Source organism: Halichoeres trimaculatus, unplaced genomic scaffold, assembly GCF_033239565.1.
Source record: "Halichoeres trimaculatus isolate MK-OKI-2021-1 unplaced genomic scaffold, fHalTri1.1 fHalTri1_scaffold_14, whole genome shotgun sequence".
NCBI classification, from domain to species: domain Eukaryota; kingdom Metazoa; phylum Chordata; class Actinopteri; order Labriformes; family Labridae; genus Halichoeres; species Halichoeres trimaculatus.
Window position 1 is genome coordinate 31033162 of NW_027437192.1, and position 18985 is coordinate 31052146.

The 18985-nt window shown below is 41.7% G+C and overlaps 1 protein-coding gene across 1 annotated transcript in view; it reads left to right on the forward strand.

Annotated features, from left to right (window-relative positions):
* Positions 1-18985, forward strand: part of arid1ab (AT-rich interactive domain 1Ab) — a 95435-nt gene that overhangs the window by 70203 nt on the left and 6247 nt on the right. Inside the window, exons 5-13 of the mRNA XM_074686186.1 lie at positions 306-546; positions 5364-5453; positions 6978-7148; positions 7871-8171; positions 10612-10757; positions 10839-10936; positions 13033-13242; positions 13343-13547; positions 16855-16987. Coding sequence (XP_074542287.1) covers positions 306-546; positions 5364-5453; positions 6978-7148; positions 7871-8171; positions 10612-10757; positions 10839-10936; positions 13033-13242; positions 13343-13547; positions 16855-16987 — 1595 coding nt within the window. The remainder of the gene's footprint in view (positions 1-305; positions 547-5363; positions 5454-6977; positions 7149-7870; positions 8172-10611; positions 10758-10838; positions 10937-13032; positions 13243-13342; positions 13548-16854; positions 16988-18985) is intronic.

Consider the following 18985-nt stretch of genomic DNA (forward strand, 5'->3'; position numbering starts at 1 on the left):
ACAGGCTGGCAGTTTACTTTCTCACATTTTCTCCTTCATGTTTGAGTCGGAGCCAAACTGGGCTTCATTTACATCTCTGCGCACACTAAATCATTGTCTTGTTTTTTTATTATGTTTCTGCTGTTGTGCATCTTTTTTTTTTCCTAATCACAAAGCTGCAGACAGCTCCTCACTTTCATGAGAGAAGTATTAATTAAGCTTCACATTAAAACACTGAATTCACATCAAGATTGATGGAAAGCATGAGCTTCATTTCATTTTTCTGTGGAGACTTTACTGATGGATGTTTTTCCTTCTCCTTCCAGGATCTGTCGGGCTCCATCGATGACCTGCCCACAGGTACGGAGGGGGCTCTGAGCCCCGGCGTCAGTACCTCAGGGGTGTCCAGCAGTCAGGGCGAGCAGAGCAATCCTGCCCAGTCGCCCTTCTCTCCGCACACGTCGCCCCACCTGCCAGGCATCCGTGGACCCTCACCATCACCTGTGGGTTCTCCTGCCAGCGTCACACCCTCTCGCACTGGCCCTCTGTCCCCTGCTGCTGTCCCAGGTAAAGGAATCAACATTCAGACTTCAGAAACATAATCCTTTGGTTTTCATATTTACCCACCAAATTATTTTCTAATATTATAGTTTTTTAATTTTGTCGCAGATCTAGCAGATTTTGACAGATATGTCTGATCCTATAAGTCAGGGGTGTCAAACTCATTTCAGTTTTAGGAGCATGTTCACAGACAGTATAAAACACGGATATAGCCTCCGCGACGTCACTCGTCTGTTCCTGAAACCGTGAATTATAGCCAATCCACAGACACAGCCACATTTGATATGATCAATAAACGTTCAAACTCCTGTCCTTAAATACTCTGTTTTCTGTCACTTTTCAGGAGTTTAAAGTGATACTGCGGGATGGAACAAGTTGGGTCCTATCACAAGGTTTAGTGCAGAAATTACCCCTACAGCAGTGTTTTTGTGCAGCAGAAGCCCAGAGCGCACGCACCAAACACCCCCTCCCTGCTCCTCTGCCGGTTTCCTCTGCACTCAGACGGGGACATATTTTACTTGACCAAAAACACAAATAAACAGACTTCCACCGAAAAAATCTGATATGGGTCTGCATTCACGCTTTATTTAGAGAATTTTCAGCGCGTTACTTTCACACAAAAACACCGCTAAATAAGGCTCTAGTTCTCATCGTGTCTCTTCGTCCTGGAAGATTACCTGCGTTTGTTTATATCTGGCACGCTGCGTGCGCGGACGGATACACTAAGCGTGTATTGGGTGTTTGATGCGTGCACTCTGGGCTTCTGCTGCACAAAAACACTGCTGTAGGGGTAATTTCTGCCCTAAACCTTGAGAAAGGACCCAACTTGTTTCATCCAGGAGTATCACTTTAAGATCTTTGAAACATTCGCGAAGCCGGGACCCTTTTGGGTTCACCTGCAGATTATTGATGATGTGACTGACATGCGTAAAACCTTCTGCTCCTCAAAAATAACACCCTGATCATTGTTAGATTTAGATAGTGTAGAAGCATACATCAGTTTTTCTCAGAACATCCCCACTCTACTGTAGAAAAACACTCTTGTGGTGATAATGGATGAATCATGACATAAATGTTCGAGAAGTTGTTTGACTTTTACCTGGGGAAAAGCTGAGTCCTGTCTTTCTCTGTAACTCCCTCTGTCCCACCAACTGAGCCCTCCGTTCAGCATAAATCCATCCGCTGATGAGCAGAACAAAACGAGCCAACAATGAAGTAAAGCAGGAGCTACCTTTAAATGGTGGGAAAATAATCCTCAAAAATTGTAAATCACATTTTTTTGTAAAAAAAAAAACAATATGGTTTTATTCCTAGTCCATATTGCCCAGCCCTATTTTGTACTTAAGGATTAAATTAACATACCAACATCTAAAAATCATTTTGACTCTAGATATTCTGAACACAAATAGACTCCCCACACCTGAATGTTTTAAACACAACAAAGTTACATTGTCCCCAGCCACATGTGAGAAATCCTTATGAAACCCACTCAGCCACAGTTTTTCCTCGTCAGACTAAAGTTGGCAAAAGTTTGTCACTTCTCAGGACACACCACTTCTGCAGCCTTCAGCATGTTTTTATAAAAACCTCCCCTCATAGTACAACTTTGATGCTAACGTTAGCAACTAGGTAGCTGGTTTTCACCATCACAGACCTCTCTACTCTAAATAAAAACAAACTGCAGTTTCCTCATAAACAACAGAAATTCATGATTCATATCTCCTCTCCCTTTAGTTGTCCTTGCAAGCTGTTGTTATTTTCATTACGCTAACTTTCATAGACCCCCAGGGCCAGTTTTGGCCCGCGGGCTGAATGTTTGACACCCCTGCTATAAGCCACAAAACTCAGCTCTACTTCACATTGTGATTTTCAGCTTTAAGAATCAGGCTTTTCACCGTGCTTTCTGAATTCAGTGTAATTATTAAAAGTTAAGAGGCTTCTCACGGCGCTTACTGTTACAAGGTTGCACAAGTTGTCCAGGGGCACTTTGGCTTCCTTTGTTTGGAACGGTCGAGGCTTTGTGTGCTCAGCATTTGCTTTTATTCAAGGCTATTTTTCAAAATGAATGTGTGAAAACAAACATTAGAAAGTGTGTAGCAGCTGATATCAGAAGGTCTGCCCTCCTTCAGCAGGTGAATTCCTGAGCTCCAAAGTTTCATCCTCACTTGTGTCGTTTACATGTGTCTTGGTCCCTCCCACCAGAGGTGGAGGAAGTGAGAGGAAACAAGGAGATTCATTTTTAGAGCAGTGAGACGTCCTTTCCTTGGAGCGTCACATGAAGCAACATGTTTCAGTGATGACGGCGTCAGCTGATCACCTCTGGATCATCTGTCAGTCAGCTCTAACAGCTGTTTGTGTGTCTGCACATGTGCGCTGTGATAACTCTAATTAAACACAAACAGTAGCAGTGCAACAATAATAAAGTGGTTTTTGATGTCTCAGGAACTCTGAATATTAGTTATTATTAGATTTCAGGAAAATAGAAACCATGTTACTCTTTACAAAACCTCTTTTCTATCAGACTTGAATTATCTTCATTAAAAAGAGACTCAACAGGAAAATGAATGAGAGGTGATATATTTGACCTAAACAGTTATAAAAACTAGGCATTGGTCGTCTGTTATATTGATTAAATGATGGTTGTTTTAAGTATTTTGTGCTTCAAAGTCACATCAAACACTTTTTTAATCACAGCTTTGTGACCTGTTTCAGAACAAAACTCAGTGACTTTTTTCCACTCTGTTTTTTCTCTATTAATGATGTGAAGTTTCAGAGAAGTCTGAGCCGCTGCAGCGTCCAATCAGAGACTGATATCCCATTTCAGGGCGTGTCTGTCAGTGAAAAGACTTCTGCAAAACCTGTCCTTGTGTTTCTTTACTCATCCCTCCTCCGATCAGTCTCCTCCCCTCCAAGAACAATTAACGCTTCGGGACACCACTCAATATGGTGGCTTAGAAAGCACTTCCAGTGGCATGGAGGAGAGAGGAGACTGCAGTTTATCGCTTTGAGATTTACTCATCCAGAGTGGATGTGATCAAGTACTGACTTTGAAAAACTGGGGCAGCCTGTCAGTTCCTGAAAAATGTCTTGTTTTAAGATATACGGAGACAAGAATGGTGCCTGAATTGGTGATAAGGAGAAAAAAAGTTTTGCTTGGAATAAAAAATATGCCGTAATTCAAGAAACAAAAACACCCAATAATTTTCCCTAGCCCAGCAGATATTTTTAAACTCTTTATAATCAATCAGGCGTCAAAGTAAGACATTATTTCCGGACTCTTTTGGTGAATGTGCCTCAAATTAAGTCTAATAGACATGTTTTCCTAAAGAAATAAGACACGAGCACTTACTCAAATTTTTTTCCCCTCTGAAAGTGCAAAATCAGTTGGTGCTGAGGGCATTTTTGCGCTTTGAGGTATAAAAGGTTTTAAAATTAGTGCTGCCTTGACAAAGACATAGCATTAGTGGACCTAAGCCAGGGGTCTGCAGCTTGCGGCTCTCTGACTCCTTTCCTGTGGCTGCCTGTAGATTTGAAAAAATATATATATATATATGAAAAAGATCTTTTATTAATAATTTTATAATTGAGAAATTATTTTTCTTATTATTATAATTTATTTTTTTTTAATTTTGCAATTTTTAAAAAATTATTATTTTGTAAACATTTTGCAAATTTAGGAATAAAAATTCAAATATTGTAAAGATTTTTCAAATTTGTACATTTCATTTTTTTTTATTTCTGCATTTTTCCCCCAAATTTTTGAAATAATTTAAAATGGAGCAAGTTTGTGAAAAGATTTTCTTTTTTTTGCATATTTATGAAATTTTAAAACAGTTTTGAAATTTGAAATATTTTGCATTTTCAACCATTTTTTGTATTAATTTTTTTGAAAAAAATCACAAACTTACTTAAATATCTCATTATCCATTTATGAACTTTATGATACCGCATGGTTTTTTTAATTTTTAATATTTGCAAATTTATTGAAAATAAAAAACTGATACATAACATGTACAATTTTGTAAACATATAATCTTCTCGTTCAGTTAATTATTCACTAGATTTTTTATATGTTTCAAATTTATACACTTTTTGTCTTAATTGTGAAGATAAAGTAGATTTTGTGGCTCCTGAATAACTTTATCCAGGTGAGCTAAGGAAAAATGGCTCTTATGAAAGTAAAGGTTGCAGACCCCTGACCTAAGCCCTAGGACATGCTGGGTTAATGCACACTTACTAGAAATAAAAAAATATAGAAAAACAGCTTTGGACACACTGACGAGGGACAAGGAGCAGAGATACTCACACAGTCACAAACAGAAGACCAAATGTAGATTATATCCAGTGTGAACACATACAGTTTAAAATTATACAACAAAGAATGCTAAATATATAGATTTTCAGACTAAAAAGACCTAACAAAGGAGGAATAATCTCAATATACATGAAGAGCTGGATGCTGTGAAACATCAGTGATCATAAGAGATGTAGATTTTTTATTTAGCTCTCTCTCAGAAATATAACAGCTCACATTTATAATCTATGAAATGACGAGCCAGATGGGAACGTTTTTCTCCTGACATGATTCTCGTCAACCATCCGGACGCCTGAGAAACAGAAGCTACAGCGCTCATTATGGAGAGCGTTTAGACAAGCAGCCAACAGGACACTGTCGTAGTCTGTCTTCATCTGTATTGCTCTGGTGTTTATTCAGATTTGATCAGCTTTATCATCATTCAAGTGTTCCTATGTCTGAATTTTAGGAAGAGAGAAGTCTAAATGTAGATATTCAAATCCTGATCTGTGGTTTTGCCATCCTGCAGGTAACCAGATGCCTCCCCGGCCGCCCAGCGTCCAGTCGGACAGCATCATGCACTCTTCCATGAACCAGTCAGCCATGGGCCAGGACAGGGGTGAGTCATGACTCAGGCCTCTGGTCAGACAAGGTGCTTTAAGGAAAAACAACCTGTTGTCTGGATGGTTTGAGGAGTCCTGAGGAGGTTTAGGAAAGTGTTTGCATTGGTTTGCATTCTTTGCTGGTGTAAACACTGCCCCGGGCTGAAGCTTCAAATAAGTGTGTGTCTAGTGTCAGGTCGAAGGAGGGAGCCAGCTGACAGACAGATGGACATCAGAAACAGTTTAATGCTGTGAGAAAGTGAAGAGCTCAGGTCTTCACACAATGAAACTAGAAGCAGAAACAGAGTGATTGCCAAAAACACATGATGTGAACATTAATTCAATAATCTGCCTGTCTGAACATTTATCGTGACTTTGGAAACATTTGTGGCACAAGTTTATGAGACAGTTTGTTCTTTTTGGCAGCAATAGATTGAACTTCAACCAAAATAATAATAATAAATCAATGTAAGGTTCTTATTCACTGTTTCATTGTTGAGATTTCTTTACTTAAAGAGGGGGTATTGTCCATTTTTAGTCTTTACTCTGTCCCTCTGCTCCCTGCTTTGGCTTTACGTGATTTATAGCTCAAAAGGTCTCAATTTCTCTCACACCTGGGTGTTTGAGAAAACTCTTATTTCAGCCTCTGTCTGTTTTAGCTGCTGTCTCTTTAAGGTCCCCCCGCTCCACAGACCCCCTTCCCTCTGATTGGCCAACCCTCAGGAGGCCTGTTAAGGGCGGAGCTACAGGCAAACCTTGGTAGTCTTGGAAGTCTGGCAATTTTTAAAGTTGGAAACTTAAAAAGTTGGAAACTTTTCATGGGTTTTTTTTGGGTAATAACAGGAGTTTTCAACAATTTATGAACTTAATTTATCTGGTCATACATGTATGTTAGTGAAAAACATTTTGGTTTGTTATTAGCAGACACACGTAAACAAGTCTTATTTAGTACTTTAATTCAAGTTGAGAAAGACTGAAAATTTTCCAAGGATTTTTTTATTATTATTATTATTATTTATTTATTTATTTTATTTAGAGGGACAGTACAAAGTCATGAACATTTCAGCACTGAATCAATGTTAACATGCCAGAGTTAGCCATGAGGCTAATTTTCAGCTGACGGCAGCAAAAAAAAAAAAAAAAAAAAATTCCAATATGTCTGAGATAAAATTCCAATGGAAAGGTTGAGGGAATCTTCCTAAAATTCATAGGGAATTTTTCCCCCTTTTGCCAACAAAGTTTGCAGACAGCCTCAGGGATTTCATAAAAATCTGAATATTTAATCTGAACATCCAGCATTGTTACTTTATACCCATGTTGACAGTATGTAAAAGCAGAATACCCCCTCTTTAATGTTTATTGACCTTTATGTGATGTTTGGTTATTTGAGTTTACAAGATTTCAGATTTAGATTTATTGGTCCCCAGAGGGGAAATTCAATCGCACAGAATTATTGAGTGTTTGTTGTGAGTGAGCCTTTTCTTGATGATACACTAAGTCTGAATTGTACCTCTAATAACGCTCCCCTCTTTGTCTTACAGTGTACATGCGTAACCCTCAGATGCCTCCTTATGGGTCCCCTGGACAACCTGGCTCTGCCTTATCTCCACGCCAGTCTTCAGGAGGCCAGATCCACGCTGGGATGGGACCATATCCCCAGAACAACTCCATGGGAAACTACGGTCCTCAGGGGGGCCAGTACGGTCCACAAGGTGAGTCATGGAGGCTCAGGTGTAGTTGGTGATGCTATAAGGCTCTGTGGTTAGAGAGAAGAGCGCAGTTTGAGCGGTGCACTGTGCTTAGTCATATCATACAGCTGGGTTTCTTTTCCTTCAAATTCTAAAAAAATGTTATGAATGAGTGTACAGTTGTCCTCCTGTGAGCATCACAGTTTCATAGATAACCCAGATTTAAAAAGGGCTTTGAAGTTTCCTCTCCCTTCATATATTTATGAAATTATATCACTTCACTTTGAAGTCTCAGATGGTTTCTGTAGGCTTTGAAGAAGTTCTGCAATGAGTCATAGCAGTGAGCAGCGAGGGCCAGATAAAGCCCCGCTTCATCCGGCTGCTTGTCAGAACAGGCAGCGCTGAGGTAAATTTAGAGCCGGACCACTGAAGTCTGGTCAGGGAGAGATGAGTAGAAGTCCTTTCACACATTTTTCAGTTTTAGACTAAAACACAGTGGAAGACAGAGCAGGATGTGTGTCAGATGATTGATAGTTATCAGGCTAAATAAGTGATTCATAAACACTGGTGTGCAAGACATGGACAGATCTCAGACTGAATCCTTTGATCAAGACATTTAGTTTTATTTCTCTTTTTTTATTTATGTAATCTTGTTCATGTTATTACAAAGGGATATTTTCCACCACTGTTCCAATTCCCCCTGATGAGGATGTGCCACTCATATTTTCTATCTGTGGCCCTTTAAGGTTACCCACGGCAGCCAGGCTACACAGGGATGCCCAACGCCAACTACCCCAGCGGTCCCGGTATGGGCGGCACCATGAACCCAATGCCTGGCCAGGGCAGCGGTGGTCCTTATGGAAGCATCCCTCCTGGCAGGATAGGCCCGGGGCAGATGGGAGCGCGGCCATACGGACCTGGGATGGCCTCAAACATGGGTGCCATGCCCCCTCAGGTGGGGTCAGGCATGTGTCCCCCTCCAGGCATGAACAGGAAGGACGGTGGCCCCTCCATGCACCACGGACCAACAAACTCCATACATAACAGGTGGGTGACGGAGCCCGTGGCCGCCTGAGGGTCCTCAGATATGTCATCACAGCAGCTCAGTTCTCCATAACAGCTGATCTCAATCTAACGCTCTAAAATCTGTCTGTTAATGGCTGGGACTGACTGCTGGACAAAAACTGAGGAATGAAACACGAAATGAAAGGATAGAGCTCAGATTTGCATGGAGGACATTTTGGCACATTTCTTCCTCGTCCTGTTTTGCCAAAGAGAAATCGAGAGACGGACATATCAAGAATAAATCTGTTAAATTCCTTCCTATTTCTGGTTTAGTTTGGAGGAAGGCAGCCACCATAACCGGTTATTGATGATTACTGTCTTTTTAAAACAATGAAATGTTGCTAAAAATGTGCTGTCCTGGAGAATGCGTAACTGGTTGCTTTATTGTAGGGGGCAGTGGTTGTTCTTTGGAGGGTGAAAAGAAGGAGACAGAATATATTAGATTAAAAATAAATAAAACAAGGGGAGTGTTTATAATGCATTTATAAATAGAGATGGGTATCAAAAACCGTTTCCTGTTAATTAATAAGAAATGTTTCGATCCATCGATTACATTAGCCTTTATGCTGAACAATTCCCTTATTGATTCTTTAACTATGCTGGAGTTCCCGGACCTTATGTTGCCTATTCTGCCTCAGCTGTCTTAACTTTGCAGTTAGATAACAGTTTCCCGAGAAAACTGATTCAGGATATTTTGACTAAAGATCTGAACTGGCGAATAACTGACTCTCTCACAGGACTTTCCTATTCAACACATTCAGCTTGGTATAAATCTCCTTATTTACCAAAAACTTTATAAACAAAATAGCGCTAGCTTGATGCTAATGTATATGGGAAATTGCATTAATATGCTAGCAGTTAGCAGACGTCAGTATAACTTCAGCTACATTATAGAATTTCAACTTTCATCACAGAAACATTTCACAGTTGGTCTTTGTAAAAAAAAAAAATCCTGAGAACTCCAAATGTCAAAATACTCTCAAGCACCTGAAAGAAAAGTCATGTGCAGGCTCATGGCTGGCTTCATAACTACAGCAAGGTTCCAAACAACTTAGAATAATGCTATAGCCACTTTGAGACACTAGATGGCCTACTTCAGTCAATATCATAACAAAATAGTACATTGAAACATGGGATGTGGTACTTTTACTTATTATTGTTCATTTATGTCCCGTGATATCCAGATCCAGTGACCAGTTACATATTTATTCACTTTTTAACTCAATTGACCCAGAAAACCTGTAAAGCTACTTTTTGTTCATAAAAAATTCACAGGAGGAACTGATAAAGGAATCAACAAGGAATCGATAAGCAGCATCGAAAAAGTTATAGATAAAATCTTGCCAAAACCTATTCCTATTTATAAACAGAAATAACTTTGAAAAACAGTTTTATTTTTAATGCATCATATTAGCAAAAATCTCAAAAATAAGAAATGAATGATTGATATATTTGAAAATTACAAAAACTCATTCATAAGAAAACAAACTTACTGTGAGACGGAGGAGCCATGGAGACAATAACCCTTCATGAACTCTCCAACCACAACAACCCAAAGTCTCTCTCAGCCAATCAGCTCGATGCAGGGAGGAAATGCAGAGAGACAGCTCAGAAACCCCTGAACTGAAAGGATTTATTCTAAATGAGCATGTTTTTGACGGTTGTAGATTAAATAAACATCTGTTGTCTGAGCTGGTTGGGTTCATGTTGGTCTCACAATGGGAGGAGACAAACAGCAGCTCCTTGGCGAGCGCTCTCTCTGGTGAACAGCCGTGGAAACAGATTTTTTCATGTGACCCTTTTCCAATCAGTGTTGCTCTGATCTTTGATTTGAGGCTGTATCAGAGGCTTCCTGTTCTGCTGTTTGGATCAAATCAACTCTTAAGAGTCATAATGAGACACGGGGGAGCCTTCAACTGTTCAGGGTCAGAACGCCACGTTTGATGAAGACTCCAGAGCTTTTTTTTTTTTCATCATTTAGCTGAACGCGTGTGTGTGTATGTGTCTGTTTGTGCCTCTGCTGGTTGTGCGACCATGAAAAACGATTGGTTCGTCCCACGTGCAAGCCGGTGTGTTGTGTTTTGGTGCCTGGGTGTGCTGCAGAGTAGATGGCAGGGGCCCAAACACTCATCTGTGAGAGAGAAGGGAAAGAGGAGAGATGGAGAGAGCAGGAGATGCTCTCTGACATCGGTGAATCACATCTCTCCCCGGTGAGGATGCCAGCTCAGCCCACTGAGAGGCACTCGTGGGCTCAGACATGCTGGAGCCACATGACGTAAATTGGTTTCCTACAGAATGAGCTGAAAGAAGACGACGATATACAAAGAGATTTATGACAGAAATATAATTAATTACTCTTCAAACAAAGACGTCGTTTTGTCGTTACGATGGAGTTTTACTAAACAAACCTTCTCCTCCACAGACCACCTACATACCCTAACATGTCGCAGGGCATGATGGGGGCAGGCTCTCCATACGGCCCTGGCATGAACAGCATGCATGGTATGATGAACCAGGGAGGACCGGGGCCCTACCCGATGGGAGCCAACATGGTTAACAACACACCAGGTGAGTAAAAGCTGCCAACAGATCCTTTAAAAGAGGCTGTAGACTGAAGATCCCTAACTTCTCATCCCTCTGTCCATCCAGGAATGGCTCCCAGTTCAGAGTTTGGGATGGAAAAGATGAACCCAGCTGCTAAGATGAACAACAAAGTGGATGGGACTCCTAAGCCAGAATCCAAAAAGGTAGAAACCCTGGAGCTTCAAACTTTAACTTGATTGTCCCCAGAGGGAAACTTGCTTTGCAAGAAAAAAACACAAAAACATGGAAAACAAAGTTGCATCCAGATACCACACTGAATAATGTGGTACAAGTACACAAGCAAGTCATGAGACAGAAGTAAACCTGCTGAAACACTATGTATAAAACCAGCCATACACCATTTTGTTTCCACCAAGCGGTCTGGTTTGGATCAGTACGGTTTGGTACAGGTTGGACCAGTTGTGTCCCACCTGTTCGTGTTTCCACAGCTGACTGAGCCCTTCTTGGTAGGCAGCGTGTAAGCCAGGTAGCTGGTAGCTGCATCAGTTACGTAATAAAGTTACAGCTTAGCAGCACGACACAGTTTATCCCATCAATAAATTCAACGAAGAAGAAAAATGTAACACAGTAAACACAGCAGTTCGTCTACTTTGTGATTGGCGTGTGGCTCTTTGTTACAAATAACTTCAAGTTTTGTTTCAGAGAAGACTGTGTGCCAAGAGCAGAAATACAGCAGCCGCTGTCGCACAGGAAGTGATGATTCTTTAGACTAATCAACGGACTGTAGTGTATGTCTTGCTCCCCAATAGAAGGGAACCAAAAAGTGGGACGGTACATGTTGGTAATTTGAGGACCTGTACAGGTTTTATTCAAAGGAAACAACACTAAATGCTTGCCATACCAAGACAAACTGAACTGAACCACTTAGTGGAAACGAGGCATGAAGTGATTCCTTTTGCTTCTGATGTTGATGCTCCCAGCTCCAGTGACGGCTCAAAGCCTGAGCTGAGGTTTTTATCCAGTGTGTGAAGTGGAGGACAACCCTCAGTTTGAACTGGATTGATTAATTGATTACAAGCTGTGAACGTTTGTGGTTTGTGCTTTTGCTCAATAAAAAGGTCAGGTCATAAGGGGGCTGATGATTTGACCTCAACTGTATCATCTTCTAGGAAGAGGCTCAAGCTACTGAATTTTGATTTTTTGTAACAAGAGAACTGATCAGAAAAGTATTTCAGACTCATTTTCCAGAGATGCTCAGAGGGCTCTGATGTTGCTCTCCAGACATGAAGGTAGTGATCCAGTTTCTAGATGTTGTTTGTGGACAGACATAGTGCAAACTTGCAGCCCTGAGCTGAGCATCTCTACCTCCCCATCCACTGTTGGCTGAACATAACAAGGGACTTCATGTTGTTGGTATGTTTGAGTAAGTTCTTAACAATTAATCAGCCTCAACAACCTACAACTCTGCTACAGTGGAGATCTATCAAAAGCTGCTTCTGAACGAGACAGTTATAGCGCCAACTACAGGCCTGGCATGCTTACTAAAGCGTTTTCAGTCCCTCATCATTTTTGTGAAATGCAGTTTTTTTTCTCTGCAGTTTAGCATTTTTGGACAAAAACATGTAGCCGGCTACTAAACTACTGTACAAACTGACATTTGCATAAACGTTGTCACGTTTTAAAACGTAGCTCTACCTAACTGTTGATAAAAACCTTACCTTGTGGTGTTGTATGTGGTACAAAGTTGTTATGGACAAAGAAAAGAAGAGTTAAAAAAAGATCTGATCTTCATTCCTTTCCAAAACAAACACACACCTCGACAAGAGACACGTCTTCACGACAGTGTGTGTGAGACTCCGAGCCAGAAGGTGGCGAGGATCCTGCTCACTGTCCTTAAGCTGTTGAAAAGGAAGCTAATTTTAAGGAATGGATGGATGCATATTTTTTCACTGTTTGTGCATAAAAAAAGCAGAGCATATACAATCCTCAAAACAAGAATGTTGAGTTCTGACATGTTGGTTTCAAATGTCTGAGCTCCTTTTATTTGGTTGCTGAAGGATCTGTTTATGCACTGAGACCTCATGGTGGAATCAAAGTTATTTGGATCTTTAGACAAGTTACAAACACAGACACAGTAAAAACATGTCACGCAACAGAGACACAGAGCATCTATAATTCAAAGCTGTCACACATGTAGTTCATTCCAGATGTTCTTTACACATATTGGTCATCACGTGATGATTTGCTGCTCATCAAAGCTTTTTCTCACTTCATGATTTTCTCCCTTTGTGTCCTCCAGAAGTCAAGTTCTTCCACCATCACCAACGAGAAGATAACTCGTCTGTACGAGCTGGGCCCGGAGCCAGAGAGGAAGATGTGGGTTGATCGATTCCTGGCCTTTGCCGAGGAGAAGGCCATGGGCATGAACAACCTGCCCGCGGTCGGACGTAAGCCTCTGGATCTCTTCAGACTCTACGTGTCTGTGAAGGAGATCGGTGGCCTCACGCAGGTAGTCATGACTTCCTCCTGACTTAATCTGTGTCAGTTCTTATCAGGCTGTTTGTTGTGTGCAGCTCAGTGAGCCTCCTCCTCCCTCTGTCGCCCACCAGGTGAACAAGAACAAGAAGTGGAGGGAGCTGGCCACCAACCTGAACGTGGGCACGTCGAGCAGCGCAGCCAGTTCGCTCAAGAAACAGTACATCCAGTGTTTGTACGCCTTCGAATGCAAGATCGAGCGTGGCGAGGACCCGCCCCCAGACTTCTTCAACACCGACACCAAAAAGAACCAGCCCAAGATCCAGCCCCCCAGCCCAGGTGAGCATCCTGCCGTTCACCCTCAGTGAAAACAAGAAAGAGGAGAGCTGAACTGGTTATGGAACAGCATCAAGGATTCATGAAGCTGGTTTACAGCACAGAGAGTCTTTGTTTAAAGTTTGGCTGTGAGCTCTAACTTTATATTCACCTGCCGTTTCTCAGGGGTGTGCGTTAGGCAATAAACTGTGACTCAAAAAGAAATCTTTAGTTCAAAACACGATTTCACACGAGCCACATTAAGTCTGATAGAAACAGGTGTACTGCTTCTTCTGCCCACAGGGTAACACTTCACAATCCTCCTTACAGCTGCTCCAAATGAGCCTAACAAGGGAAAAATAAGAGCTGTACTTTTTACCTTTCTGCTTTGGATGCTTTCTATGCACTTCATCTTCACCTTGACTGAGAAAACACTTACAAACTTTAAACAAATTTACACCTTACTGAACATTTTTGCCATCAAAAATAAATTAATAAATTTAATCACAAAAACACTTTTTCAAGCCCTGAAACAAATTTACAAAGTCAGAGTTTTGATGGGAAGAGAATCTATTAGATGCTGATTTATGGAGTTTATGAGAGTTTATGTGTGTGAATTATGTTTTGTCCATTTTGTGTGACCTCCTTCAGTCAAAAACCTCAGTTTTGCTTTTGGTGTGGACGCTCTCTGTAGTCTTTAAACCACTTGAAGGAAACAAATACATTGAAACAGCCTGAAAATGCAAACCTTTTGTGAAACAACCCATCATACCTGGTCCTGCTTAACACACATCATCCAACCCTTAGAGATACTCGGGGACATTTTTGTCCTTTCAGGTCATTTTGGCTGAATTTTTGGCTGTAATTTTGGTCGTGCTACTCCACTAATAACTGGTGTTTATAACAAAAATAATTCAATGTCCGGTGTTTTTGAATAAGACTGCAGTTGGTCAAAAGATCCAAGGAAAAAAAAGAGGCAAAATGTTTATGTTATGTTTTTAAAGCATTTTTTTTGTAGAGAACATTTTTGTCTGTTTACCTGAAAGGGTTGTAAGTTAAGAATATGATACTGCAGAAAAAACAATGCATCAAATTAATTAAAAAAAACTCTTATGTATGTTTAAGCCTGATGTAAAAGAAAATCCTCGCCCTCCAATATTTATGACATAAAAACTAACTCATTTATGCTTTTGTGTTTTTTTTTCCAAAATAAAAACAGTGACATCATGTAATCAAGTGATCATTTAAAGAGTTAGAAGGAAAAAAGTTTTTGAATATTTGGTATTTTTGATTTTGAGGCAAAAAAAAAAAAAAGTAGAAAAAAGAAATTATCTGTTGCAGCAAAATTGTGCGTTTTTTTTTTTTTTTTTTTTTTGGCTTACGTGGGTTCCACAGAACGGACAAAGCATAACACACTCACCATAAACTTTTTTTAAACTCTTATAAACTCTGTAAATCTTACGCCGCAATGTCTTTCCTCAACACGAACTGACCCCTCAGGTAAAATCACGTCCAGGTCACATTCAGCGTCTCCCCTTCCATCAAAACTTTGACTTTGTAAATTTGTCTCAGCTCTTGTTAAAGAATTTCAAACGTTATAATTTTGGTTTTGGTTTGCACTTCTCAGCCACCGTACTCTCTGCCCCACCTGTCTCATAAACCACCATATTTTATTGAACCCTATTAATTGCTGAGTTAAAAGACAATCTTAAAACTGTTATCTCCTGTGCGGCGCTGTGGTCCCTTCATAAATCAGTGTTATTTTGGCGTATATTGGAGGAGCTGTAAATGATGGAGCTATAAGTCACAGATGTGCACAGGACCCTCCTCTGGACGGATCCACAAACACATCTCTCCAGGGAACGCTTTGGCATTTGCACGCAGCATGACGACAGACTCCCCGCGGTGGGTTTCTGTGTGAACGACAGCATGCCAAATCTTCCAATGGACTCTGAATGTTGGGTAAAAGTCAGTGTGTGAACTGGCAGCCAGTCAGAGGTTCAGAGACGGAGGGGGGGGTGATCTCAGGACGACGCGTCGCCTGGAAGCTGTTTGTTTTGGAGGGACTCTGGCTTTAGCTGCCAGGAGCAGACACACCAGGAGCAGGACCACGTGTTGCTCCAGTCTGGCTGAGACCCAGGCCGTCAGACACGGGGCAGTGAGTCAGCGCCGGGCTGTTGTTACAGGAGACATCAGGGTGCTTGTCAGCTGGCATTAGCCCTCTAGTTAGTGCGAAGGAAGGGTGAGGGGGGGTGGGGGGCGGAGGTGATTTGGCGATAGTGATGCCCCGTCAGTGGTGTGTCCTCGCAGCCTGGTGCCTGGCCCAGGGCTACAGAGGCAAGGCAACACTCCCTGGAGATTAGTGCTGAGCCAGAAATGATGAATGGGGGGGAGAGGCTTCAGTGTGTGTGTGTGTGTGTGTGTGTGTGTGTGTGTGTGTGTGTGTGTGTGTGTGTAAAAGTCTGACTCTGTTTCTACCATGCTTTTTTTTTTTCCATCCTCACGAGATCCCCCCCCCTCCCCTTTCCTCCCTTCATCTTCAGTGGAGGGAAATCCCTGCCCAGAGGGAGGAGGAGGAGGAGGGGGGGAGGTGGAGTCAGATAATGTGTGTGTGTGTGTGTGTGTGTGTGTGAGAGAGAGAGAGAGAGGCGAGAGGGTGATGTGAGAAAATGTGAATAACTGTGACCTGCCAGTGACCCTGCTGTTGTGTGTGTAAGTGTGTGTGTGTGCCAGTTTAATGAATGGGAACCTGTGAGTCATCAGACTGGCGTGCTAATAGTGAGAAGCCCTGAACCAAAGTTAAGGACGACTGCTGCTCTCTAACAAACACACACGCACACACTCACACACACATACACACACTCACACACACAACACAAACAATCACTCGTGCACACATCTCGCCGGCTCTTGTCTCAGCAGGTCAGGCTGTAATCTGTCACAGTCAGTGTTTAGATCATTGTTTCCCGGTGACTCCAGACGACCAGCAGCGGGTGAAGAGGAGGGTGACAGTCGGGAGATGAAGGGGTGGGGGATTGGCGTGCTGTGACGAGTCGGATGATTCACCGTTTTCTTTTTTTGCTGGCTGTGCACTCAAAAATCGAGTCAGCTTGACACAAAACGGGAAAATGTGTTCCTGTGTGTGCTGCTCAGGAATTTCTTAATGGGATTTAGGATCGCCGAGAGCAGCGTGTGTTCCTGAAAGTCCCCCGGCACCCAGCTGTGCTCAGCCTCACCACAAAACTCTCCCGCTTCACAATCAAACATCGACTTTTACTCCTGGAGTCAAACCTGAGGAGATATACTCACCATGTGTGTCTTTGTTTTGCAGCTGGTTCTGGATCTCTGCAGGGACCTCAGACTCCTCAGTCCACCAGTAGTTCCATGGCAGAGGGAGGAGACCTGAAGCCCCCAACGCCAGCTTCCACGCCGCACACGCAAATGCCTCCAATGCCTGGCGTCAGGTAGAGTCTGAATTCATGATGCTGTTTCTCTCAGGAGTTGTAGCAGTGTAATTAAAAAAACAGTTTCCACCATTGGTTCACTTCACTTTGTCACGGCACACATTTGGCGTATGTGGCGTTTCCTTCGACCAAAACCAGGACAGGTCCCCAAGTACCGCCCCACTTTTTGGTACCCATCTGTTGGGGTGCCAGACTTACCGATCCAACCCCAGGTAGAGCTAGAAACACTGCAGGCCGTTGTTTGATGCGATATCCTCCTGTGACAGCGGTAATAAAGATGGGCTCAGTTGGCTGTGGAAACCAAACAAGATCAGGTTCTACTGTTCCAATCCGTACCAAACTGTACTGATCCATACTGGACCGCTTTGTGGAAACAGGGTTAAAGAGATCCCTGTCTCTGAAACTTAATCCCTCAGGCAGGAAACGTAAATAAAAAAGTGTGGCTTTGGCTATGTGAGAGTGGGACATGTTGGTGCTGTGTTCATGTGTTCTGGAAATTGAATATCATCTATTGGCTGACAGCAGGTGAGGGACTAGAGATCAGGATAACCAACACAGCAACAGACAAACTCCACATATCCTTAATTAAAATCCACTCCATATGTCTCAAAGACAAAGAGGAAGCTGCTTTTTAAAAGTTGTGTCCTACGCACAAATTATCACATGAAATGAAAGACCAAATATTTTTTATATAAAATTTATTCTTCTCCTTGTAAACAATACCAACACCACCACTGCAGCATATGGTCCTGTGAGTGTGTGTGTGTGTGTTTTGTTTTGCAGTAATGCCATTCAGTCAGACGATGTTTTTGTTTTCTCTTTGCTCTTCCCGAGGTGTTGTCTGTCCACCATCTGCCTGAATCCATGTGAATGCAGTTTAATGTAAACATACAAACAACCAGCTGGCTAACAAGTGTTAAAGAGGAGTACCAAACCAAGAAAGCATCAAAACAATCTGAATTGTGGTTTTTTTTAGCTTTGTAATAAGAGCCAGAAACCAAAGTTGTGCAACTTTCGACTTTTCTAAAGAGTTGGAGATAGAGAAACAAAGATTCACTCATCAAGACTGCTTCCAAATCTTCATAGAAGTTAATATTTCAGACCAGAGGTTCCCACTTGATCAGGCAATGGAAACTGCAGTTTTTGAGTTCAGCTTAGTGATTGACATTCTTAAAGGGACAGTGAGGACTTTCTGCGTAGGGATGGGCAAGTAGCTAAAACTTGAACTTGTACAGCGTTAAACCTGACCCATTTTGTCTGTTTTTTTTTCTAACTGAATATGCTAGGTAAGAAAATATTTAACAGGAAACAAACATTTAGTACACACCGAGCCAGATTACAGCCAAAAAAAAAAAAAAAAAAAAGCTGTAAGCCAGCTACAGCAAAAGCACAACAAATACTGAACCGTCTGCTACACCTGAGACATGTAAGTCAAGAAAATATACTATAGAAATGATGCTTAACTTCATGTGAATGGAGCACGAGAAAACAGCAGAGACAGAAAAACAGATAATTTGCCAGCCCCGTTAAAAGAGGAGATTAGCCTTCTAATTACCAAAATAGTAACTGAAGATGTGCTCCCATTATGTTTTGTGGAGGGAGAAGGCTCTAAAGGGCTGATGGTGTTTGTCAGGCTGGGTTATAAGCCACCACCATGGAGAACAACAGCTAGAGAGGAAAAGATGGATGTGAATTCTGTGATAATGTACCAGGATGTCTGTGCCCTTTTTTGTTTTAAGGTTAAAAATAATTCATCTGCGAGTACTTGAGTATCAGTTCCTCAGGTATTTTGAGTAATTGAGTACAGGGATTACTGTAAACTCCCACCCCAGTTTCTAAAGCCTTGTTCCCACCAAGTGATCTAGTAGTACAGTTTGGTACAAGTTGAATTGGTAGAAACAGGCTTTGGTGATCTTAAAAAAGTCACTTCTCGGTGCTTGATGGTAATCCAAAATTTAAAATGAGATTATCAACGCCAAAACAAGTGATTTCTAAATG